Below are 24,034 nucleotides of genomic sequence, written 5' to 3'. Positions count from 1 at the left end.
TTCCCTGTGTCTCGTCTATGCTTCGCCAACCCGGTTCTATCTAACCCACGCCTCGCCATGCAATGTTCTCAGTGACTCCTCACAGCTCCCCAACGTCATGTTCACTCTTTTTGGAATCCGCCTTAGACCCGTTTGAAAAAGTACACATAGGCGAATTTGCGCATTTCGTCCGCATCGTGCGCTTCCACGACCTTTTCATCGTTGAAGAGGACCCAGCTAGCGTTGCTCGCACTATCCGTCTGGAGGGACTTGCGGATGAAGGCAACGTAATGACTGCTCTTGTCAGTATTCGTCAATAAGATAAGTAAAGCAGCACTCACCCTGCGTGGATGCTGGTGCCCTTGTGGCAGACGATGGACTGCAACTGAAAGTTCGCTGGCAAGTCGGCACGTCCGGCGGGCTCCTTTGCCGTCTTGGGTGCCTCGTCTTCATCCATCAGCCCCTGGTCATCCGGGTGGCTGAACAGCCAGTCCACTGCTCGCTCCATGTCTCCTCCCGTCTCTTTGAGCGCCTTCTTCGCTACAGGTGCGGCGAACCCCATGGCGCCGAGCGACTCAATCTTCTCGGGGTCAGCCTCGCTACCCCCGGGAGCAGCGTTCCCTAGGACGAGTGGTTCGTCAATGTCGGGATCCTCCATGTGCGAGAACAGCCATTCGGCAGCATTGTTAGTATCTGAATTGCCCGTCGCATACAGTGCCCTCGCACAACGATTGTATGGGAAACCCATCGCCTCCAGCGTTGCGAGCGCCGTTGGCTCTGGTGCAAAGGCAGGCGTCTCGGCCTGTGCCTCCTCTGGCAGCAGCTCCTCCGTCTCCTGCAGTCCTTTGGACAAGTATCTGTCCAGGGAGAAGGGCTCATCCGGGACAATGACGGGGACGTCCACCTTGATGGGCACCCAGTTCACCACAGTCATCTTGCGTGCGTTCACTGCCAGCACCTCGGGGAAGGTCTTGAAGAGTGATCGCTTGCTGAAGCCATCCTTGCTGCCGCAAGACGAGCAGGTAAGCTCGACACTTTCGTCGGCAGTAAAGAGGTCCAAGCACTCCTCCAATGTAATGGACTCGTACTTGTCTGGGCCCTCTGCACCTTCTTTTGCGGGCATCTTGCGGAGCGGTACGTTCAGGAAGATACTGTCTTGCTCATCAGAGCTGTATCGGACCTTCTTGCACCCTAGACATTGTAGCCGCTGCTCCAGCTCGAAACGGAACTGACGGGTAGGGTCTTGTTTCTCGCCCGTGTGCTCTGATCGCGAAACGAGTTTGAACATGTGTTGCAGGAACTCAAGTGCGTCCTGTTGGCGCATTGTCGAGAACTCTTCATGTCCTCGCCCAATGAGGTGCTTCAGCATTGCCGGGGCCAGTCCTCGTTGATGTGTCACACTGGACTCGGCATGAACTGTGGGATCCGGCTTCGCATAGCGACCAGACAACAAGCCATCCGCCATCTTCCTCAGCTGTGTCTCGAGATCGGTAGCGGGATCCAGCACCATGGGCAGATCGTCGTTCGGTCGGTAGTATCGTTGCTGGAAGGATGGCAGATCGAAGAGGCACTGCACGATGCTGGCTAGGTAGCAACTGTTGCCGAGATTCTTCAGTCCCGTCAGGCCCGGGCCGTAGAGGGGCTTCAGCTCTTTGCCATCCTCCGTCGTCATGCTGAAATCCCATTTCAGGTTCTGTTCAATCTGCATCTCCGTCAAACTCTGCTCGGTCTTCTGGCGTTCAGCCAGCACTATGCCCCAGTGCGCCAGGTGCTCTCCGAGCTTGTCATCGACTCGCTCATCGTCGCACTTATAGCAGTAGATGTCTGCGGTGCCTTCGGGAGTAATGGAACCAAGCTTGACGGCTACGCCATGCCCTGAATCGTCGCTGTGTTTCAAGGCGTGGGAGTTACCGTCCAAGCCGCCCATCTGCTTGCGCCCACAGCCCAGATTCCCGCAGTCCAAACATAGCCACAAATTCTCTTTGAGATCGCAAGCATAGCAGTGACTCAAGTCACTCTGCTCGATCTTGCGCGACTCGGATTGTTGCATCAGTAGAATGTGCTCGCATGTCGTCAACTCTTGCTCCCATGCCTTGACCTCCTCTTTGCGCGCGAAGGTGTTCGCTCGCATGATCGCATCCACCAAGTTTGCCACCCTGGAGTCTGAGACGTCGAGGTCGACATTGCATTCTAGGCACCGCGGCGTCAACACAGTATCGTACTTGTCCTCCTCTTTTTCGGCAGCAATGGCCAGCTTGGACATCTTCGCGGGCGGCTCATCACGCTCGACGGTCTTGGGGGTCCTTCTGATATTCAAGGCGAGGGGGTGCCTTCGTTGGATGCTGTGAAGCTTGTTGTGTAGGCGATCCCCGGCGCAGCCGCCGTTGAAGCACTGGAGGCATACATCGAGACCAGCGGCGTCATCCTGGAACGGTCAGCTTGCTGTCTCTTTTTGAGGTGAATGCTCTTACGATAGAATCAAAGCACTGCGTGCAATCCTCGCGGTAGACAGACTGGGTTGGCGCAGGCGCAGTGAGTCCTACAAGCGTTAGGGGAGCTGGGTCCGTGAACGTTTGTTGACGAACCTATGGACTCAAGGTGGGGACACGCCATAGTGAAAAGAAATGAAGCTGACGTTTCTCTCTTGCTACACTCCCAACAAATATTTTCGCTGCTGGAAAGAAAGGGTCAACCTGAAGCAACAAAAAAACAGAATACACCAGGCTGTAGGTGACGATCGCGAACGCAGCTTTAGCGACGCGCAGCCTTGGGAGCTGTGGTTCGAAGGCGGGGGCGGGGTGTGGCTTGGCCTTATGTGGCTAGAATATCGTGGCGTCACTGTAGTAGTTTGCCCACTGGGGCTCGATGATCACTGAGGAGTGAGGCCCAGAATTGACGTCTTGCGTTCCCACTTCACGTCATTCAGTTCACAGGACGCCTATTCTTTCAAACTGAGTGGCGATTCAGCCAAGCGTCGTCCCCCAGTTGTTCTACCTGAGGTTTCAAGTCCGAGCCTCCGAGCGCTTTTTTGTCGGTGAATTAAAGCTGACATTGCGGCCTTCGTTGCTTGCGCTCACCAAGCATTGGAGCAATACATACTCCCACATCCAATCAAAAACCCACGATCGAAACTACTTCGTTTGCGTGAAGCGATAGGTCGCGAGGAGAGATGTTTTGGCTGAGCGTGCCTCAGTGTTCAACGGCCTAAAGCTCCAAGAGCGCTCCATAGTAGACGTTTCAGCCTTTCTACCAGTTCATACGATGCAAGTGACATGATCAATATATCACATCTTCTTCTCCCGCGAAAATTGCACGACTGTGCACGTAGAAATAAATGTCTGCAGTTGTAAGGGTCCTTCTCCGGCCTCGGCCTGTCGACTGTTCGGTCTTCATTTCTAATCTAATCAGATCCTCCGCTGATTGGTGGACAGTCGCTTACTCATCCATGTCCCCGAGGAGCCGAGCCATCGTTAACGTAATGACGAGAGCATAGGTCCGATTTGATTGGCTATAGGCCTGTGGGAAACTGGAGCTCCTCTTCTGGAGGCTCGCCTCCGAGCAGCATTATCTCCATGATCCAGATAATCCTCGGCCCTCTACACCCTCTCTCGCACCTTTCCATCAACCATTTCACAATCAATCAATACCCGTGATCTACCATTTCAACGAAAACCTGAACACGAACATCGACCACACAGTTGCGTTTTCAGTCGGAATCGATAAAAGCGAGATATTTCTCGTTGACGACAACCTCAGACACCCCGAAAGTCTTTGACAACCCGACTACACCATCACAATGTTCTCCCGTGGACTCCGCGTCGCATCGACGAGGGCTCTCCCCGCCATCGCCCGCCAGACTGCTGTTTCTGCGGCCAGGCCGTCGATTGCCGCGACCCGCGCCGTGCCCTCTGCCCGTCGTGGGTATCACGAGAAGGTCCTCGATCACTACTCCCGCCCACGCAATGTCGGCTCCATGGACAAGAAGGACCTCGATGTCGGCACCGGCCTCGTAGGAGCGCCGGCATGCGGCGATGTCATGAAGCTGCAGATCCGCGTCGACCCCGAGACCAACAAGATCAGCGACGTCAAGTTCAAGACGTTTGGCTGTGGCAGCGCGATTGCCAGCAGCAGCTACTTGACCGAGCTCGTGAGGGGCATGAGCCTCGACGATGCCGGCCAGGTCAAGAACACTGAAATTGCAAAGGAGCTCTGCTTGCCCCCCGTGAAGCGTACGTGTTTCCCAACATTTTGAATTACCCCACGACACGATGACTAACGAATCTGGCAGTGCACTGTTCCATGTTGGCTGAGGACGCGATCAAGTCCGCCATCTCAGACTACTACACCAAGAACCCCAAGGTCAAGGCGACAGACCTCGCCGGCACCGCTGCCAAAATCCCCACCGGCACGCCCGAGGCTGCTACCGCCTAGAGAGCGGGCGAGTGATGGGTTGAGCCTTGATTGCTACGAAGAACGACGAAAACTTCATGGTATATAGTTGCGGGGCTAGTTTTGCATCAGTGATATCCGGGGATGGTTGGTTTTAGCTGTGGTTTGCTTTCTTTTCTTTTTGTACGTGGCGCAGAGGATCTGTTTCTTGGTGCACCGCACTTGGAAGAATGATAGTGTGTACTCTATAGGTTTTGGATTTGTTCCCACTAAATGCAAATCATTTCCTCCCATTCTTTTGCACAACATTGCAACCACGGATGATATCTAGCTTGGTTGCACTTTAAGAGGATGACAAAGGTCGATCGTGCCCCGTACTCGGTGCGTCATTGTAGTCGACGGTCAGCGCGGTCCTGTGGCCAAACGCACAGGCACAGCATCTTCGCCCGCGCATACGCCAATATAGTCTAGACGAGAACAAGTACCTTTCTGCATATTGAACCATGGCTAAACTGCGACAGCATGGAGTCCGTGAAATCCAATGCCCACGGGAAACTCGCACTCTGCGCGCCCAACCTCCTTCATCGTCTTGGCATCGAGAACTAGCAGGTAGCTTCGCTTCCCTTGTCCATCAAGCACGACGCTCAACAATACGCCATCGTCCTCGTCCCCGGCTCCCGCACCTTCCTTACATTCTTGGCCCTGAAGGTTCTCTCCCCTCGGACGGGGGACAAATATGGCTTCCCCTGGCGTGTGTGTCTCGGGGCCAGCCCAGTATTTTACCTCCCTAGTCACCAAGTCCGTCTTGACAATGCAATCCATAAAGGTGCTCAAACCTCTGATCGCATTGCTGTATACATAGCGTTGCTGCCTTGTGCTCATCAGCTGGTTGATGGTGGGGAGCTCGCCCACATGCGGACCGGGGATATCAAACACAAGGTCTCCCTCCCCAACAACGTTTCTATCCTCGGGGAGAGTATATGAATATCGTCGAAGATGCTGGTGACATGATTTGTACGCCTCCTGGGCAACCCAGTGCTTCTGTGTCGCTTCGTGGCGGTCCATGATCACGTCGTAGTAAAAGGCGGAAATCATGTCGTGATTCGCATACCACACCGCGTCAAAATAAAGCGTGCGCTTTCCTTCAACCTCTTCCTCAAAAGCGTTGATGGAGTGGAAAAAGAAACCAGCAGGCGTGGTGAACCTGGCGACGAGTCCCTTTCCGCGCCGTCGGTCGACAACGAGCCATTGGGACTTTCTGCTCTCGGAAAAGGGCAAGATTGCATCGGCCACGTTCCTCTCCCACGGTATTTTCACGCCGTTCCAGCCAAAGTGCGTGCATGGTATACACAGAACCACAAAATTCTTGGTGAGGAACATGCTGTGGATGTATGCCGGTTTGATATCGGGCAGCGACACCGTAGCCAGGATGTCTGTCTTGCCTGTCTGCGCGGACGCACGAAAAATGCGATAGGTAACTTTCGGTCCTAGCAGGAGATTGTAGTTGAAAAGGTCGCCATTCTCTGGATCTCGTTGCGAGTGCGCGCAGCCAAGCTGTCCATTGAGCTTCGGATTCATCTCGGCTTGGGCGCGTAGCTCCAGCGGTTCGAGTGTGATTGGATCGATCTGGCGCATAGTAGATTGATCTGTGAAAACAAAAAGGTTCTCTGTCTTTGTTGTGGGATCAGTCCGGGAGGCAGACTCAAACAGGCCCGGGAGGTTGCGCTCTACGACGACGTTGTGATCGGTCCCCAGGGGCTTGTACACTGCTTGCATCTTCGCATAGATGCCAATGCAAGGATCGACTTTCTGAGCAAACGTGCTACAGGCGCGCCAGCCGCGTTTCTTGATGTCCTCGATGAGCTTTTTGCCCTGGAGGCAACTCGAGTAGTCAACGCTCACGTCGCCAGAAGGCGACGCGGCGATGCTGAACTTGTGCGTCTGGGCTATGCCGTCGAACCAGTGGGATACGTAATGCGTCCCGCGGGTTGCGGTTTCGATCTGGGATTCGCCAGGGCCAGTGCGGTACAGTGTTCCCGCCGTCCATGGAGGAATTGTGCCCGAGACTTTCAAGGCGACAGGGCCGCGGACTTCGTTCAGGCCCACAAACTGCGCCCAGTTAGTCTCCAAAAGAGTCTTGCTTAGATTGGGGTAGAGACATACGCCAGCTTCATTAGGCCATGATTTCCATGCTTGCGACATGATGTTGTCGATCGACAGCTGGCGGTCCTCCAGTTCATGGGCTGAAGTTCGTGTGTAAGTACCACTCGCATTGAGCGGCCTCGTGTCTGTTGTAGCAGCCATGGTGGTGAGATCCTAGTGCGGGAGCCCGTTATCCAAACAGAAAAAGCCAAATGTTTTGCGCTTTATGGCGCTGATGAAAAACGCGTATTTTTACGTCTTAAATAATAGTGTAGAATGAGAAGGTTTCTGTTGGAATCACAACGCCTAGACACGGCGGATGCGAACGCGATATTTATACACTTGCCTCTCTCATTTGGGTGGATGCATGAGAGTGGCCTGTTCGTCGAGAAGAGGTCAGTAATTAGGCGCTCGCGTGAAGCGAGGTTGTCATGTGAAGGACCAAGCAGAGATGGCTGCGGCGCGACTGAAGTCATGTCGTCAGGCAAATCAGTTGCTCGGACATGCATGCGCCTGAAGCGAGTGCGAGGCGAATTCCGGTTACGCAACATCTTAACGTGTGTGAGAGAACAACGTCGTAGTCCGATGAACATGGGGTTCGCCTTGCTAGAAAACGCATAGAAATATTCAAAGACAAAGTCTACTAAGTATGTAAACAAACATGAGACGGATCACGGTTGCAGAGGCGAATGCGAAAGCGCTGGATCCGGCCGATTTGCATGTCGATCTGCCGTCACGAGCTACCCTGCACGGCCATGGTGTGGCTGAATTAGCACACCACCTACAACCAAAAGAAGATTTCCGAGTGACCAAGACATTGGCAATAAATTGCTAATTTCAGAATACCTGGAGGAATATACAGCTACTTGAATATTGACATCAAGTTCCTCATGTTTGGTGTGTTGAGGAGGACAATATGGTAGCGTTTTGATCGACGGAATAAGCTCAATGTATTGCACCTAACATGTTCCAGCGTGCAAACTTTGGGTGATCTTGAGAACATGTTCACTCGATGCAAAAGCATCCTTTGCCCAAACGGCAGCCTTTTATTATTGTATTTCGCTCTTCATGACTCGCAGAGCCCAAGTTCTCCAGCAATGGACGACTCAGACCGGATCCTGATCCAACCTAACTACCCCTCGCGTCACAACGGAAATGAATACCCGCCAGCCTCATCCACTTCCCCGGATATAGGTCACAGGGAGACCATAGACTGCGGGGTTAAGACACTGAACGATTGCCGTTTACGGTGATTATGTTCTGTGGGATTGGCGAGAAATGGGACTGGAGGCTGTGGCGAGGGCTGAACCACGATGGTCAGCACACCTGGCTCTGGTCTATATAGGCGCGCGAGCGATGAGGACTGGAGTGCTCCCAACTTCAACCTGAACAAGTATCTTCAACACTCCCCACATTGAACAAGTTCCTTCTTCTTCTTTGAGTGTACGGCAAGATGGGTGTTGTTGAGCTTGTCCTGTCGAATGCAGGACACCTTGCACTACTAAGCTTGGGACTTGTAAGTCCTGAAAACGTTCATATACCATGCCCGTACTAACATTGACCAAGGGCGTCGTGTATCTAGTCGGTGCAGCAATCTACAATGTCTACTTTCACCCACTGGCCAAGTATCCTGGTCCGCTTTGGGCCAAGATCTCTCCGGTAACTCGACGCGTCCCGTGCTTCTCCCCGATGAGGGTCTGACAATTCCAGGTGTACAGCATATGGGGACTCTTCCGGGGTCGCTGGCCCTTTGATGTCCACGAGCTGCATTTGAAGTACGGGCCGATCCTGCGTACCATGCCCAACGAGTTGACCTTCACCGACCCGCAAGCCTGGAAGGACATCTACGGCCACAGACAAGGGCATCCGCAATTTCATAAAGATCGTAGGTCTCCCAGTCACCTTGGCCTGCTTCGTACTGACTTGTTATAGCTATCCAGTAAGTTGAGCCTCGGGAGAATGAGGTTCAGTAGACTAATCGAGTAGTGTCGGTTCTGTCCAGGACATCCCTGGTTCCACCACTCTCACCATGGCAGACGACGAGAATCACTCCCGGCAACGCCGCACCTTGTCCCACGCTTTCTCGCAGAAAGCTTTGCTGGAGCAGGAGTCCATCATCAGGGGCTACGTGGACTTGTTCGTCACGAAGCTCAGGCCCTTTGCCCAGACAGGAAAGCCGGCCAACATGTGCGATTGGTTCAGTGAGTATTGACTCCGGTACTCAAGGCTGTGTCGCAAGGCTGACAGTAAAGACTTTACAACTTTTGATGTCATTGGTGACATGTCCTTTGGCGAGCCGTTTGGCTGTCTGAGGGACGGTGTCTGGCACGATTGGGTGTCGCTGATCACGCAGACCATCAAAGCGGGTGCCTACGAGCAAGCCACCCGGCGCATGTTCACAACAGGGTCCTTTATGCAACGTTTCCTATGCAAGTTCATCCCCGCCGACCTGAAAATGAAGCGCTTCCAGCATCTGGAGCTCAGCAAGGAAAAGTGTCTCAAACGCATCGACGAAGGACTGCGACGAGAGCACAACGACTTTTTGTATTACATCCTTCGACAGAATGAAAAGGGTGGCGTCTCCCAAGATGAGATCATCCTGAACTCGGCGCTCTTCATCGTCGCTGGGTCGGAGACCACGGCCTCTCTCCTATCCGGTCTGCTCATGTGGCTCATGCGCACCCCTCACGCGTACAAGAAGCTTACGGACGAGATCCGCAACAACTTCCCCACAGCAGCAGATATGGAGTTCACCAAGCTCCAGGAGCTGCCGTACATGAACGCCTGCATCGACGAAGGACTACGCATCTTCCCTCCCCTGCCCACGGGTCTGACACGCACAGTGCCCAGCGAGGGCGACAGCGTCGCAGGAGAGTGGCTGCCTGGCGGCATCACCGTGTCCTGTCACGGATGGTCGACGGCACACTCGCCGCGCAACTTCCACCAGCCGGACGTCTTCATTCCTGAACGATGGCTCGACAAGTCGGGCCTGTACTCGGACGAGAACAAGGAGGCCAGCCAGCCCTTCAGTCTCGGTCCTCGCGGATGTATCGGGAAGCACCTGAGCTACCTGGAGCTCAGGCTGATTCTGGGCAATTTGCTGTGGCATTACGACGTCGAGAGGGCGGACCTAGATGCGCCAGATGCATTCGATGTCTGGGACCCGGCGGGGCACCTGAAGCACATCAAGGCTTTCAACACCTGGAACAAGCCTGCGCTCATGTGTCGGTTGAAGGAGGTGAAGCGGTAGAGGCGGTAGAGGCGGTAGTTGTCTGTGTACATAGCGCCTCAGCGCGGGAAGGCAGTCCCATCGTTTAGAAAATTGTCAATGTCTCGTTTTCGTGTCTCGGCAGGTAGTTCCATGTCTGGCCCATGTTGTCCGTCGGGGATTTTCCCCAGGCGTCCAGATACACGGACTAGAAGCGTGCGCATCCTCTCCAGTTCCTTTTCGACCTCGCCGTTGCGGGTCACAAGATTTTCCTGTATGCCTTGGCCAGCCTCTGTCGCCTGGAGGGGTTCCATCCTCGACTGGAGCCTACGAAGCCGTTCGACTCGCTGTCTTGTTTCACTGCGCTGTTCGTTCAGTGCTTGGAGGGTCGCGACGTTGTCTGCATAGCGCTTTGCTGCCTCGGGGTGGTCTGTCGCGTTTTTGTCCGAGGGCCAGGCGTTCGGCAAGCTTTCGATGGCCTTGTCGTTCACTTTGCACAAGAGGTTAGCCCAAAGCACATGACGTACAAACTGGAGAGGCCATACCTAGATCGACCTCCTTCGCAATGCCCTCTGCTTCATCTTCTTCCTCGCCTCTGATCTTTCGGTCCGCTTCGGCAGCATAACTCTGGGCAATCTGCTCTGCAAGAGCCCTGTTCGCTTGAGGCGCGTATACGCGTTTCCCGTGCTCTTGTATGGCAGTGTTCACTGTCTCTGTGGCGGCCGTCACGAGACGCGGATCGAGGGCGCCATCGGATTGTCGCTCGTTGGAAGATGTCCACCTCTGGGAGGGTGTGACGGAACCGGCAAGAAGTCGCGACTGACTGTTGATGAAGGCTTCTTTGTGTTGTGTGACTGTGGGCGTGGCGACCATGTTTGCAGTGCCGAATTGACGCAATACTTGTCGTGCTGAAGCACCTGAGCCGTGATGATGATGATGGGCGGATTTGCATGTGTCGCGTATGGAGTCGCGTCGTTGCGTCACGCCACACTGGCAGTGATTACCATAGGTACAGGCAGTGGGTGCAGGCAGACGCAGTGGGGGGCGGACCTCCTGTAGACGGACCCTGAGTGGCGGGCCAAACGGATTGATATTGCACTAACCAACATAAATCAACCATATTCTACTTGATTAGTAGCGGCGCCCTTGCCAAATGGCTCAAATCCCAAAGATATAGTGTATGACGAGAAGATACGTCGTCCCGTCGAACCCGAAATGTTGGTCTTGAATGATCCATGTCGATAAGGCAGTGCCATGGCTCAATCGATTTTCACTGTCGTTCGAGATCTCTTCGACGTTTCGACGTACCTGCAGAAGGCTTGTGGAGTAAATTGCTTAAGTTAAAATATCTCACCTACTAGTTATTAGCAGAAGTTATTGAGTTGGTAGCTTGATTGCGACGAAAGAAGCTTGCGACCGCATCCCGTGGTAACAACGACGGTGATCTTTTAAAAAGGCCAGGCAGGCAGCAGGCTACAAGGTACTGTGTCCCACTTCTCGAGTCTCGACCTACTTACGCCCCTCGAAAACGCATGTCGACGACAGCGATAGTATTAACCTACCAGAACCTTGCACAGACCAAGTCCGCGTCAGGTGCGGAAGGTTTTCAGTGTTCACAGCCTCAGCTGAGGAGCACATCTCAGAGCACAAGGACGCAAAGACACACAGGGGCGGGGGAGCTCAGCAGCGACCGACGGGAGGGAGACAGCGAGCGCCACGCCGCCAACTTGAACACTCCGCGTTGCCCACACCCGCCTTGGCAGCTCGCCCAGATCACGTCCGTCCGAATCTCTCTTCTCTCCCCGGAAGACCGCGAGGTGGTTCCTAGGCCCGACTTCACTCGCCCGGAGCCGTCAGCGTGCGGTGTTGCGCCGCTCGCACGCACTTGTTGGACCCCATCCCCTCCTTCGGCCGCCAGTGAGGCGACGTGACACGATCCATCATGTCCGATACCTTGCATAGCAAGCAGCAGGGGTCTCGGCCAACGTCAAAGGCGAAGCGGCCGGATCGACAGGCGTTGTCCTGCTCAGAATGTCGCCGCAGGAAGCAAAAAGTAAGTTGCAATTCGTGATTATTGTTCCAATCAATGTTTGCGCAGCATTTGTGTTGCCCACTCGCAGACGAGACGGAGCTTGAGCTGTTTGAGGTGCCGCGTCCCAGTCCAAAGACCCCGACGCTCCATGACACCAGCGTCTCTTACGTGAGAGCTGCGAAGGCGCCGTGCTATCATCTTGCAGATCTCGCCTTGTCCACCCTTTCTCTCCTATGATGCAAGCTAATTAAATCGAACACAGTGCTCCCAAGGACAACCGTGCACCAATTGCGCTAGACGCTTTCCTCAGCCTATATGTGACTACGCTTTCAAGCCAAGAGGGTAGGATGGCTCCTTTGGGTGATTGACCGTGGTATTGACGACGCAGGAAACGGAAGAGCAACCCGGATGATGTTGCTGCGCAAGCTGTGTCAAAACAGAGCCCTTATGCTCACCTTGGGTTGGCCGGGATTCAAGAAGCCGTCCTTCAGCTGGAGATGAGGCCGGGCAGTAACGCTCACACTATCATCAAGGAGCTCGAGAAATCCTTACAATTCCGCCAAACGGCAGTTGCAGAGTACAGCACTGCCGCGGACTCACTAAGAGCACATTACCGGCATTGGCTACCCTTCAGGCTCGCCGCGACAAACCAACGCCAAACAGGCAGTTGGCAACCGGGTGGTGCTCTGCAAGAGATACTGGAGAAATACTCTTCCGATGATGCCGCGACGCATTCTGCGGATGACTGGCTCTTTGACGCGGCGAGGTTGATTTGGGAGGCCGAGGGCAAGCAGCGACCACAGAGCAGCCTGCAGAGCTTGGACGCGGAGATGAGGTATCTGCCCATGGTGCCCACCAGGTTGAACAAGGAGCTTTTACGCACTCGTGAGTAACCCCATACGACCTGAAGAGCTCTAAACTCACTGACATGCTAGATTTACGATTGTTGTCGCGTTACAAGGCCTGCATAAGCGGGAGACCCGATCCCGATCACCCGTTCATGAAGCACTGGGTGCCATGCATGATCCAGGACCCGCTCCTCATCAAGATCATACAGTTCACATCGGCCTGCTTCCTGAACGAGATACGTCACCTTCCCAAATCAGTCGTCGTGGCTCTGCGCGGTACCGTCTTCCAATCGCTCAACGAGTATCTTCAGTCACCTCAAACGCAAACAACGGATGTGGCCATACTCGCTGTGACGGAAATGGTGCTTGATGAATGGTACTGGGGTGGCACGCAGGCTCTGCATGCCCACATGAAAGGGCTGCGGACCATGGTTGCGATGAGAGGGGGATTGCAGGACCTGGGCATGCATGGCTACATTGCAAAGGCCATCTTGATGTGAGTCGTCCCACCGCTCGTCCATTGATGCTAGACTGCTGATACGTGTATGCACAGAAACGATGTCTGCATGGCCCTCGCCCACGAGACTCAGCCCGAGATATACGGGCGCCCCGGCTTCTCGTTTGTAGACCCCATCATGGTCCCATATCAATCCTCGCTCAACACGCCCTACTTGACTGGCTGGCCCTCGTTCGCATCGATGGCTGGTTCTCTACAGATCCACGTCTACACAGCGCAAATCTTGGACGACATGCGCGCAGTCTTTGAAGCAGTGCTGTCTCTGCCCGAGGATGCGACGCCAGAAATGTCGCAAGGCGCTGTTAGTGTGGCCTCGTGGGCATACGGCCGCCTGGGCGAGTTGCCAGATGCAGTGGCCCTGTATACACCTGTCACTTCGATCCACGGATCCGACAACGGGTCGCCCAACGGCTCAAGCGACAGCAGCTCACCCGCTGGTGCTGCAAATAATGCCCGCGACAGGAGTCCGCCGCCCAACGAAGCCTCGGATCCTGTCTATCGAATGGTCCGCATGGCAGCCACGGTTTACTGCCGTGCGATCCTCAGCCGGGTGCCAACAAGCCAGGTGTGCAGCGAGAGCGAAATGTTCCAGATCTGGGGCCTTTCGTGGAACATGCTCATCGGCCGCCGGTCCGCAATCCTGGGCATCTACATCTGGGTCATGCTCGCGATAGCACCATCGTGCCACACAGCTGCCCCGGCCCGGTTCATCAAGACGACCATTGTCAACGGCATGATGACGGCAGCCGTCGAGAATTGGCACGTTGCAGTGGATGCAGCAGCTGCGGCGCTTCGAGTGCAGCGTTGGCTGCAAGGCAGCACGTCTCTCAATCTCGTCACAGGTGGCGAGAGCGCCATCGAGAAGCATGGCTTCGCGGTCGAGCATGTGCTGCACGACCTCACGAACGGCATTGCAGCCATGCAGACGGAGTCTGTTGAGGACGAGGCGGAGCTCCAGATATGATCCCTGACTGATGTCGTCAAGAATGTACGTGAAATACGACGCAGTCGAGCTGCCAGCCAGCGGATCGCCGTCTGGTGTCGGATTTCGCGATTCTGCTCTGCGGGGGGGTCCACAGACTGGAACACCACCGGTCATCACTTAACGCACTTGCTCCGTTGGCAATTGCGTATTTTTTGCCTTGATGGTCGTGTCAAGTACTCGCCTAGCAGTGATTGCCAGCTTCCAGGCTGGTGGCACCGTGGGAACCCTCGGCAGATGTGCGTACGATGGGGAAGATCTTAGCCCACGCCATCCGCATCCTCCCTGGTAGCCGCCGCCTATCGCAGCGCCACATGCAATGCTTGTCTATGTAGGCAATTAATTATGCTCCCCCCTCCCTCTCCGAGACGGGTGCATCCATCGGGCGGGGTTCCTGTGTACCTTGTAGTACGAATCAGTCTGCCTGATACCACATAAATCCCAAGGCACCCAGCAATGACGATCCTATTTGCGCGCATTAAACTCATACATTGCTATACACGAACGCATGAGCTGTTGCCATGGCCGACTTTCAGAAACTACGCGACGCAATTGCCTCCGGCTCAGTACTTGTGCCGGGGGATGAAGGATACGAAGACAGTCTGAAGCGGTGGAGTAAGACGGCTGAGAAGCGAGCTGTAAGTGGATTATCCGACAAGCTGCGTATGCACATTGCATCTGACACCGGCCCCTTGTTAGCAAGTTGTTGTGAAAGCGAGCAACGCGAGCGAGGTCTCGACAGCCATCAAATTCGCGGTCGAGAATGGCATACCTCTGACGGCTGCCGGTGGTGGCCACGCCACCAGTGGCACATCCTCGAGTGAGGGCATGGTCATTGATCTCTCCAAGATGCGCCAGGTCAACATCGACAAGGACAACCACACGATTACGTTTGGGGGTGGTTGTCTCTGGAAGGACCTGGACGACGCGCTCGACCCTCTGGACCTGGCGATCGTGGGTGGTACCGTGAACCACACGGGGGTCGGTGGACTGATCCTAGGCGGCGGCCATGGGTATTTGAGTTCCAAGCACGGCCTGACGATTGACAACCTCCTATCCGTGGAGATTGTCACCGCTGACGGCACAGTCCAGGAAGCTTCGGCGGAGCAGAACCCGGATCTGTTTTGGGCTGTGCGAGGTGCAGGTGCGCAATTCGGCGTCGTCACAAAGTTCACCTCCAGGGTTCACCCACAGGGTTCGGTCTACAGCGGCGCCCTGATCTTCATGGCCGACAAATTGCCCCAGCTGGTCGACGCGATCAACAAGTTCCACGACAAGGACAACCGCGAAGGCCACTGCATTGTACTTGCCATTGGGTACGGTCCCGACGGCCAGAGCCACATGCTCATCGTCTCGCCCCTTTTCCACGGCTCAGAGGAGGATGGTCGGGAGTTCTTCAAGGACCTGTTTGATGTCGGCCCGATTATGGACACGACCCAGGTGATGCGCATGCGCAACGTCAATGAGCTCATCAACCCACTGGCCGGACACGGCATCCGGCGCCTCATGGGCTCTGGCAACGTCGTGATGCCCCTGAAAGCCGAGGACGTCCAGAAGACGGCCGATTCATTCTGGAACTTCTGTGACGCCACCCCAGGTGCGACCCCCCAAAGTGCCATTGCGCTCGAGTTCTTCCCCATGCACAAGGTTCGCGAGGTTGGCCTCGAGGAGACAGCCTACACTAACCGTGGCGACTACTACGACGTCGTCACCATGTTTGGCTGGACGGACCCAGCACATGACAATGCCATACGCGAGTTCAACAGGGAGATTGTCAAGCAGATCCGCGAGACTTTAGGATACCGCTACGATCCCGACAAGGACGAGAAGCAGGATGCGCCCATTGGACGGTATATCAACATGGAGGCTGATGCACTGCGGCCAGAGGATGCGTACGGCTCGAACCTCAAGAGGCTGAGGGAGGTCAAGGCCAAGTACGACCCCAGCAATGTCTTCTACAAGTGGCACGGACTAGACATCAAGGCTTCAGGGATCGGTGGTCTCTGAGTGGGCCCTGATAACTTAGACTAGCTCATTTATTCCCGAATACGATATTAATGTCTAGAAAGACGCATGCTTTACACAGGCTCACGCGGGACGCTTTGGGTGCAGCGGTTGGCTTTCGAGCGCCGCAGGCCCTAATGGCAAATGGCGTGCGCCTCTACTGGATTTGATCATCAGTGTTGATCAGTCTGTAGTCGGTAGGATGCCATCGCGCACGAATTGAAAACGAGACTCGGTCCCCCGCTCGCATGGATCGTTGTTCGTCGCTTTTGCTGAGGGTGTAGACCTGCAGTGCCACGTTGCCGGCTGGGCTCAGCACCCAATGGCGGCATTGGCTGGCTGGCATTACAAAAGTACATACAAAGCCATGTATATTTGAATCGGTTCGTCTGAGATTGCATCTTTTTCATTCATGTTTCTGGACGTTGCCGTCTGTTGATACAACTCGAGACAACATATAGCTGAGGTAAGTCACTACATATACTGCTGGTCACCAAGGTCACTGACCTGTGAAAAATTCTGTACGCATGCATAGGCATCCAGCAACGATCAAGATGCCCAGTTACCAAGACATCTCGCAAACACAATGCGGCAGCATCCCGAGCAACCCCCAACGATATAGAATTATGAAATCAGTCTTTCTTCGAAGAATCCCCGACGCGTATGGTCAAGATGAAGGCAGTTGGGAGCAGGTGGAAAGATCAAATAAACGTGTGCTGCTGATGCAACAGCGTCGCAGGACCATTCTCGTCAAGCTTTGCGTTGAGCAACTCTACCGCTATGAAGAGGCTTAGGCTGAAGGATTCTCTCAACGAATACCGAGGAACGGCTGATCATTGGTCTCGCATTGTGTTATATACCCCCGAAGAAAGAAGGCAAAGCCTGTCTTTACAACAGCGCATCAGGATAGGGGCGAAAGGGGTTGCCCACGATACCTTCGCTTTGGGAAAGATCTTTGTCACCCAGCTCAAGGAAGAAGCTGAATCATCTCCCAAGGCCGTCACTTCTTCTTACTTTGAAGTACAAACGTTGGTTGCTTAGCTGAAGCACAGGGGATCATGGTCTAATGCAGGGATCTTGGGCTGAAACTCGTGGCAGGCTTGGTGAAAGGGCCGGGTGTAAGTGCGTAATAAGTAAAGAGAGGATCATTCAATTGGACAATCTCTCAGAGGAAACATTCACCCACGCGTTCTGGTCTTACTTATATTTCCCCATGGGCATATTACATGTAGTAAGATCTGTGACAGACAGGGGGATACTCTTAGGAGCCACCACCATAAAGGGCCAGCTTCTTTACATCACGAGACCTCGCTCATCATGCTACCACGTATGTTCACTGAATTAACTGTGAAGGCATCGCCTGCGTCACTCTGGACACTGTCATTTGCCAGTTATAAGCCTCTGACGGAATAGGAGGCAGCAAAGCGGTGTGTTGCCTGATCGGTGCGCGATGCATGAGATAGCTTGGCGGAAAGGACTTGCCCTTACTTATACGCCATGGCTTTTGAAGGTCGCAGAAGAGAGAAGACAGGATCATATTCGGGCGCCAGATCCCACGTCTTTGCAGAGACACATTAATGCAGGTGCCAGCACCACTCAGATACTATCTATGATGCTTATACACTGAGACGACAACGGTGGACGGGTGATGATGATTTCATTGCCGCGACGGACCCTTTTCATGTAAGTACGTGTAGCTCCAACACCAAGAAGGGTCAATGAAAACGGTGGCCTGAACAATTTTCATTGCCGACATGGACCTCTTTCGTCAGCAATACGTAGGTGTTCCTGGATCCGAGGAGGCGGGGCATCGCGAGGCACCCCGCATACATCGTCACTCACTCACCAGTGCGCGCCTGTCTGCCTCATCTCGACACAATTATCTCGGCCAGCACAGGTCTAGAAATTCCCAAATCGACATCAAAATGGCACCAATCGGCGTTGCTATTGTTGGCAGTGGCATCTTTGTCAAGGAGCAACACCTTGTACGTACACTAAACCCCTCCTCCCACATGCTCCTCTGAATTCTGACAAGTTATCAGCCAGCAGTCGCCCAGGCGTCTGATCTACTCTCCCTCAAGGCCATCTACTCGCGCTCCCTCAAGTCAGCTCAGGAGACAGCTGCTCTCGCGACCAATGGCGCCTCGCTGGAGCTGTACTCGAATGACGCGGGCGTAGGCAGGACCTATCACGACCTGCTTCTGCGAGATGACGTTCACGCTGTCATCATCGCTTTGCCCATCCTCAGCCAGCCCGAGCACATTGAAGCCGCCTTGAAAGCTGGCAAGCACGTCCTGGCTGAGAAGCCCATTGCTGCCGATGTGGCCGGCGGCAAGAAGCTGATTGACTACTGGAAGAGCCTACCTGGCAAGGCCACGCTGTCCATTGCAGAGAATCACCGTTTTCTCCCCAGCTTCACGTATGCAGCGGAGCAGGCTGCCCGTCTGGGGAGAGTCACGCACTTCGACATTAAGAGCTTCGGTCTCATGCGATCAGACAACAAGTATTTCAACACTGCCTGGCGCAAGACACCTGAATACCAGGGCGGCTTCCTCCTAGATGGCGGTGTGCACCATGCTGCCACTGCGCGTCTGTTCCTCCGCGGCAAGGACTCGGCGGCCTCGCAGGTGGCTGCGTACTCGCAGCAGGCACAGGAGCACCTTCCACCCATCGACTCGGTGACCGCCATTGTCAAGACCAAATCAGGTGCTAGCGGGGCCTTCCAAATTTCCTCCGGCACACGCCTCAGTGCCTACGAGTGGCAGATTGGGTATGAGAAGGGGTCTGTCAAAGTGGCTGGCGAGAAGGTCACGGTCACCACGGAGAATGGGGAGGAGACCGTCAAGGAGTTTGAGAGGACCAGCGGCGTCAAGGAAGAGGTCGCCGCTTGGGCCCAAGGCATCGCCAGTGGCAAGCAGAACCCTCTCCAGACGCCGGAAGAGGCGCTGGCCGACCTTGAGTTCCTGGAGAAGATGTTCCGTAGCGGAGAGCAGGATGGTGCGATGCAAAAGTACGAGCTGCAGTAGGAGGTGGACAATGTAAACACGCAAAAGTACATGTAAAGACGGTCTCTTGCCCTCAAAATCGCAATTCACAACTTGCTGCCTGGAGGCGATGAGGAAGACAACGGCGACCCGGGCCCCCTGTAGATCTTCTCCAGGCCCTTCCTCAGTCCGTCGCTCATACCCGTGGGGGCTGGCTTCTGGGTCGCTCGCTGCACCCAGACATGGACAAACTCGCCCACGGCCTTGATGTCTGGCGATCCTTGTTCGAACAGGCCAATCTCGTAGGTGACACTTGACCTGCCCAGCTTGTTCACGCGCAGGCCCAGCTCTGCCACGGCCGGGTAGGCAATCGAGGAGAAGAAGTCTGTGTGCAGGTGAGCTGCGAGAGGGTGCTCCTCCGACGTTGGCGGGTGCAAATTGCAGTGCTTCATCAGGTAGTCGTTGACCACCGAGTCAAACCTAGCGCATCGTAGGCGTCAGCCAGGGTTCCTTGGCTCGGGAAGGGGGCTGCTTTCAGCTAGGTAGTCTTACAGAAAGTTGTAGACTGAGTTGTTCATGTGGTCGTACATGTCATTGTCGTTCCTACATTGACGGTCACTATCGTCGGACACACTGGGACATAGAGACCGTGGGACTGAGTGCGAGGAAGGCGATATGAATCTGCATCGGCAAGCTTACCATCGAGTGCGGTAGTCCAGGATGTAGGGGTAGTCTTCCCGCCGACGAGCCTTTAGATCCTGGAGAGATGCCATGATCAGGTGGTGGAAGCGTGGTTTTGATGGATCACGGAGGTAGCAATCAGAGACCGCGCGTGTTGCACGTTCAGGAAGAGCGCCTCATGTCATGTCCATGTCTCGAACATCACATCAATCAATTGTGACTTGACATGAGCAATTGCCGGGACCACGATGAAGCTGAGCCGAGGTTGTGTCACAGCCACACTGCCGCAGCTTGCGCCACGCCTCGACCTATTCTTTTGTGGGACTGTGGCTGGTGTCTGGACTTGGCATGCCGCATCACGCTTCAACTTTTCAAGGCGCCCCTCTGACCCTCTCACAATCGCCAGTGTCAGTGGCAGGACCACGGACAACAACGAAACGACAGAAACGTCACTCATTCACCAGGCTCGAGTGGTGTGTACAGCCTGTTTACGGAGCCACGCATCAATCAGGGACACTTCGTTTGGGTGCTGAATCGTCAGACCGGTTGATTCTCAGGAGCTAGTGAGAACTGCCCTTTTTTTTGGTGGCCTGTCGATGCGCCCGCCTCGACTATACAAGACGATCCGGGTTGCCATGTCCTCTCCGCCGCAAGGTCTTCCGTTTGGGGATCTGGCGGATGATCTGCCTCAGATTGGCCCGGAGACGATACCCAAGGAGAAGCGTGTCAAGACTCAGCGAAAGAACCCAGCACTACCGCGGGTGGCCTCCAAGGCCAAGCCGAATGAAGCACTTATCACGCCGAGCTCGGGTCCCTGGCCCAGGCCCTACATAATAGATGGCGACCTCCGGCGCGTGGAACCGTACTTTTGGACATACAACACTTGGTGCAAGGAGAGATGGCGGGGGCGCAGTCTGATCAACATCTTTGAGTCCGAGTTCCGGGACCGGCCGGTCGAGTACTACCGAGATGCCATGGAAAGGGGGCTGATTGCCGTGAATGGACATCACGTTGGGCCCAACCACATCCTCCAGAACGGAGAGATGGTCTCGCACACGATGCACCGCCACGAGCCCCCTGTGACCTCCGACCCCATCGGGATCATCCACGAGGATGAGGACATGATTGTCATCAACAAGCCCGCGGGCATCCCAGTGCACCCAGCGGGCCGTTACAACTTCAACTCCATCATCGAGCTCCTCATCGCGGAGAGAGGCCAGCACTTTCTTCCCCATCCATGCAACCGCCTGGACAGACTGACCAGCGGCATCATGTTCATCGGGAAGAACGTCAAGGCAGCCGAGCATCTCGGCATCCAGATCAAGGCGCGGTCCGTGCGTAAGGAGTACATTGCACGTGTCACGGGCGAGTTCCCCGACGGCGATGTCATCTGCGACGAGGCCATCCTCTCCATCTCGCCCAAGCTGGGGCTGAATCGCGTTCGTGCCAATGGCAAGACTGCCCGGACTGTCTTCAAGAAGCTGGCGTATTACCCGCCGCGAGATGCTTCCGGCGCGCCGGGCGCAGGAAAGGAAAAGGAGGATGGCAAGCCGTGGCTCGAGAAGACGGGCCACTCCATTGTGCGATGCCTGCCCGTCACGGGGCGTACGCATCAGATCCGTGTGCACCTCCAACACCTGGGGCACCCCATCGAGAACGATCCCATCTACGCCAACCGGCGGGTCTGGGGTCTGAAGCTGGGGCAAGGCGACGCCGAGGGCACCGAGACGACGGACGACACCGTCATCAGCCGGCTGTCACGCATGGGCAAGCAGGAGGTGGCGGAGGCTGTTGCGTACTATGACGAGATGGTCGACGACTATGAGAAGAAGCGGGCGGAGAAGATGACGGGCGAGCTATGCAAGGACTGCAACACACCCCTGTACTCGGACCCTGGGCCGCACGAGTTGGAGATCTGGCTTCACAGCCTCCGGTACGAGGACGCAAAGGGCACTTGGTCGTACACCAGCCCGCTGCCGCGATGGGCGCTGCCGCCAGTGGGAATGCAGGGGCCGACGGTGGTGGGTGGTATGGAGGAGCTCGTGGAGGCTGTCAAGACGGAGAACCCGGAGCTTGTCGACGGCTCCGAGCCGCCGCTTGAGGAGTCCAAGCAGTCATGACGGTGGTGATGGCTCGCGCGGAGGGCTTGGGATATTAGATGTCGTCTGGCATTGGCTGCTAGTCAGGGCGAGAGCAACGATTGAAGTCGGTGAACATCAGCCACGTAGTATGGTGCAGCTAGCATGTCCGGCTGCCCCTCCAAGCAAGGATGATTATCTGCGTTCTTTTCCAACATTACAGGCCTGCTCGTCATGTGAAGCCCGCAAGGCAACCCGTGTTACATGTGGCTGCTGTGAAAACAATGGCCAAAATTCGCGGAGACTAAAGTCTATTCAACTTCCCCATGCTGACCTAGCCTTGGGTAATTCCAGGGCCTGTCTGTCCACGGGGCCACACGAGAGCAGCGACGCCTCAAGCCAGTGATCCAGCTCATTATCATACGTACCACCCGCGAACTTACTGGGGAAGCTCATATCTTGGCTGGGGGCATGGTCTTTGTCGGTGCTGACACCGGGGATTGAGGCCTGTGCCCATGGCAGCAGACCGGAGTCGATACTGGTCGGGCTCGATCAGGACCGAGATGAGAGAATGATTGATGGCGTTCGCCGAGGCGGCTGAAATTCGATCGACGCGCTCTAATTACAGCAGTCTGGCTTCAGCCTTCCGGTGAGGCACACAAAGGCTGAATATCAGTAATACTTATCGCTGCTAATAAAGCTTGGCCAGTCAGGACTGGGCAATTTGAGGCCACTGACACAAGGGATTACTTGTAGAGACTAGAGAGCAACAGACAGACAGACAGACGGCCCCCGGACACGGCTCGGATCACCAGGAGCACTCGACCTATGAACGGAGCCGGGGCCAGGTGGTGGACTCGGTGGACGCTACGGAAGCCGGGAAGGGAAGGCTGTTCATGGACAGGTGGTGCGGCGCATCATGATGAAGTGCTCGCAAGCCGAACCAGCAAGCAGTCTAGGGGAATGGTGTGGGGGACGGTGTGCCACCGTCTACCTAGGGAAGAATGTATCCGTACATGGAGGTAAATTGGATCCTCGACGACATTTTCAGGGCGTGGAACAGAGCAGAGAAGACTGCTGCGCAGCCCAAGACATGATGCTGCAGCCACAATGACAAGGACGTGGTGCACGGACAGACGAAGCCACGAGACAACGATGACGGGACATCCTGCAGAAAGAAGACATCCGTCAGGCTTCTAGAAGGAAGAAGCGGGCAGATCGACGGGCCATGGAAAAGATGCAATTTGCTGTTAACGATGATGTGAGTGGGGCGTCCAGCCGTCCAGCCGTCCATCCGTCCGTTCATCCTCATGGATTCAAGCAGGTCGATCACTCACTGTCGTCGGACGTTGACCGACATGACACACGGGCAACCATCAAGCAGACATGGACCTCACCATACTTACGTACAGACAGGGTTGGCGGTGAAGATGGTGGCTACTCCAACTGCACAGCTTAACGCCGGCCTGCAATACTAGGTGAGGTACTTGCAAATGGTCATCAAATCGTCCGCGTGGGTACTAGTAATAGAATAGGTACGAGGCGCCAGGGATATGTCGCTCATCAAATTTTTATCTTTGGGACGCAGAGCCAAGCTGACAGGTGCCGGCCGGCCTTGTCTCCTTCTTCGCCGACCATGGATGACGATGTGCCCGAGGGGACTGGAGGAGGGGGTCGGAGAAGATCTCTCCCACCGAAGAGAATGCCACACAATTGGGTTTGGCGCGGCGAGCAGACTGGCTTCAACAAGTCTGTTTTCTCTGTGGCATGTGGCTTACCCGACGCCACAGCGTCAGGATTCAGGACGACCCGGCGACCTGGGACCTCCTCAGGGGAAGATTGCATTCTTTGATCGAACATTTACTTTGTGGATGACGAGGAACATGGCAATGCGATGAGAGCTGGAAATCCTGCGGGCGGGCAGCCAACCACCCACGCTTTCCCACGCTTTCCGACTGGTGACCCCAGATGAATGTGATGCGATGTGATTTTTCACTCTGAATCGCCATGGACACTCGTCCAGCTCACATTGCTTCCCGTGTACAGGTAGACGACATGTTCGGGCAGACGGCCCAACAAGTCGACGTCACTTGTTCGACACGGGCGATCATGTAGTTATTCAGTGCATGCTACTATCGTCGCTTTCGGGACGCTGTGTTCACCCGACCGACCGACCGCATGGTTCCAGCT

At 55.2% G+C, this 24,034-nt stretch overlaps 9 protein-coding genes across 9 annotated transcripts; 5 read left to right on the top strand and 4 right to left on the bottom strand.

Annotated features, from left to right (window-relative positions):
• F5Z01DRAFT_545818 (uncharacterized protein) lies at window positions 1–2,849 on the bottom strand. Its single transcript, XM_046260559.1, has 4 exons — window positions 2,565–2,849; window positions 2,451–2,518; window positions 321–2,404; window positions 1–273 (listed from the first exon to the last, which is right to left on the bottom strand). The coding sequence occupies exons 1-4, from the start codon at window positions 2,590–2,592 to the stop codon at window positions 123–125; spliced, it is 2,331 nt and encodes a 776-aa protein (XP_046119442.1). The 5' UTR covers window positions 2,593–2,849; the 3' UTR covers window positions 1–122.
• Window positions 2,850–3,594: 745 nt separating this feature from the next.
• On the top strand, window positions 3,595–4,448 carry F5Z01DRAFT_545782 (iron sulfur cluster assembly protein 1). Its single transcript, XM_046260558.1, has 3 exons — window positions 3,595–3,676; window positions 3,736–4,208; window positions 4,268–4,448. Exons 2-3 carry the CDS (start codon window positions 3,776–3,778, stop codon window positions 4,408–4,410), a joined length of 576 nt encoding a protein of 191 aa, XP_046119441.1. The 5' UTR covers window positions 3,595–3,676; window positions 3,736–3,775; the 3' UTR covers window positions 4,411–4,448.
• A 427-nt stretch (window positions 4,449–4,875) lies between these two features.
• F5Z01DRAFT_619662 (torulene oxygenase) lies at window positions 4,876–6,672 on the bottom strand (the record flags this gene model as incomplete). Its single annotated transcript, XM_046261102.1, has 2 exons — window positions 4,876–6,477; window positions 6,532–6,672. The coding sequence occupies 2 exons, from the start codon at window positions 6,670–6,672 to the stop codon at window positions 4,876–4,878; spliced, it is 1,743 nt and encodes a 580-aa protein (XP_046119440.1).
• Window positions 6,673–7,963: 1,291 nt separating this feature from the next.
• On the top strand, window positions 7,964–9,760 carry F5Z01DRAFT_680587 (averantin oxidoreductase; the record flags this gene model as incomplete). The annotated part of the gene is made up of 6 exons (XM_046265612.1): window positions 7,964–8,026; window positions 8,077–8,169; window positions 8,221–8,399; window positions 8,497–8,711; window positions 8,763–9,664; window positions 9,701–9,760. 6 exons carry the CDS (start codon window positions 7,964–7,966, stop codon window positions 9,758–9,760), a joined length of 1,512 nt encoding a protein of 503 aa, XP_046119439.1.
• A 19-nt stretch (window positions 9,761–9,779) lies between these two features.
• On the bottom strand, window positions 9,780–10,920 carry F5Z01DRAFT_545706 (kinetochore Sim4 complex subunit Fta4). The gene is made up of 2 exons (XM_046260556.1): window positions 10,264–10,920; window positions 9,780–10,208 (listed from the first exon to the last, which is right to left on the bottom strand). Exons 1-2 carry the CDS (start codon window positions 10,589–10,591, stop codon window positions 9,799–9,801), a joined length of 738 nt encoding a protein of 245 aa, XP_046119438.1. The 5' UTR covers window positions 10,592–10,920; the 3' UTR covers window positions 9,780–9,798.
• A 740-nt stretch (window positions 10,921–11,660) lies between these two features.
• Window positions 11,661–16,104, top strand: F5Z01DRAFT_619995 (uncharacterized protein; the record flags this gene model as incomplete). The annotated part of the gene is made up of 9 exons (XM_046261121.1): window positions 11,661–11,771; window positions 12,013–12,092; window positions 12,139–12,260; window positions 12,321–12,635; window positions 12,686–13,094; window positions 13,152–13,992; window positions 14,101–14,107; window positions 14,611–14,735; window positions 14,797–16,104. 9 exons carry the CDS (start codon window positions 11,661–11,663, stop codon window positions 16,102–16,104), a joined length of 3,318 nt encoding a protein of 1,105 aa, XP_046119437.1.
• Window positions 16,105–18,026: 1,922 nt separating this feature from the next.
• F5Z01DRAFT_672822 (oxidoreductase family protein) lies at window positions 18,027–19,127 on the top strand (the record flags this gene model as incomplete). Its single annotated transcript, XM_046264860.1, has 2 exons — window positions 18,027–18,086; window positions 18,144–19,127. The coding sequence occupies 2 exons, from the start codon at window positions 18,027–18,029 to the stop codon at window positions 19,125–19,127; spliced, it is 1,044 nt and encodes a 347-aa protein (XP_046119436.1).
• Window positions 19,128–19,159: 32 nt separating this feature from the next.
• On the bottom strand, window positions 19,160–20,091 carry F5Z01DRAFT_545561 (thioesterase family protein). Its single transcript, XM_046260554.1, has 3 exons — window positions 19,785–20,091; window positions 19,638–19,688; window positions 19,160–19,565 (listed from the first exon to the last, which is right to left on the bottom strand). The coding sequence occupies exons 1-3, from the start codon at window positions 19,856–19,858 to the stop codon at window positions 19,193–19,195; spliced, it is 498 nt and encodes a 165-aa protein (XP_046119435.1). The 5' UTR covers window positions 19,859–20,091; the 3' UTR covers window positions 19,160–19,192.
• A 310-nt stretch (window positions 20,092–20,401) lies between these two features.
• F5Z01DRAFT_620120 (pseudouridine synthase) lies at window positions 20,402–21,886 on the top strand (the record flags this gene model as incomplete). The annotated part of the gene is made up of 1 exon (XM_046261127.1): window positions 20,402–21,886. One exon carries the CDS (start codon window positions 20,402–20,404, stop codon window positions 21,884–21,886), a length of 1,485 nt encoding a protein of 494 aa, XP_046119434.1.
• Window positions 21,887–24,034: the final 2,148 nt, after the last annotated feature.

This window comes from Emericellopsis atlantica, assembly GCF_019669845.1.
Source record: "Emericellopsis atlantica unplaced genomic scaffold F5Z01scaffold_9, whole genome shotgun sequence".
NCBI lineage: Eukaryota > Fungi > Ascomycota > Sordariomycetes > Hypocreales > Bionectriaceae > Emericellopsis > Emericellopsis atlantica.
The sequence above is the reverse complement of the archived record's forward strand: the minus strand, read 5'-3'. Positions and strand labels throughout refer to the sequence as shown.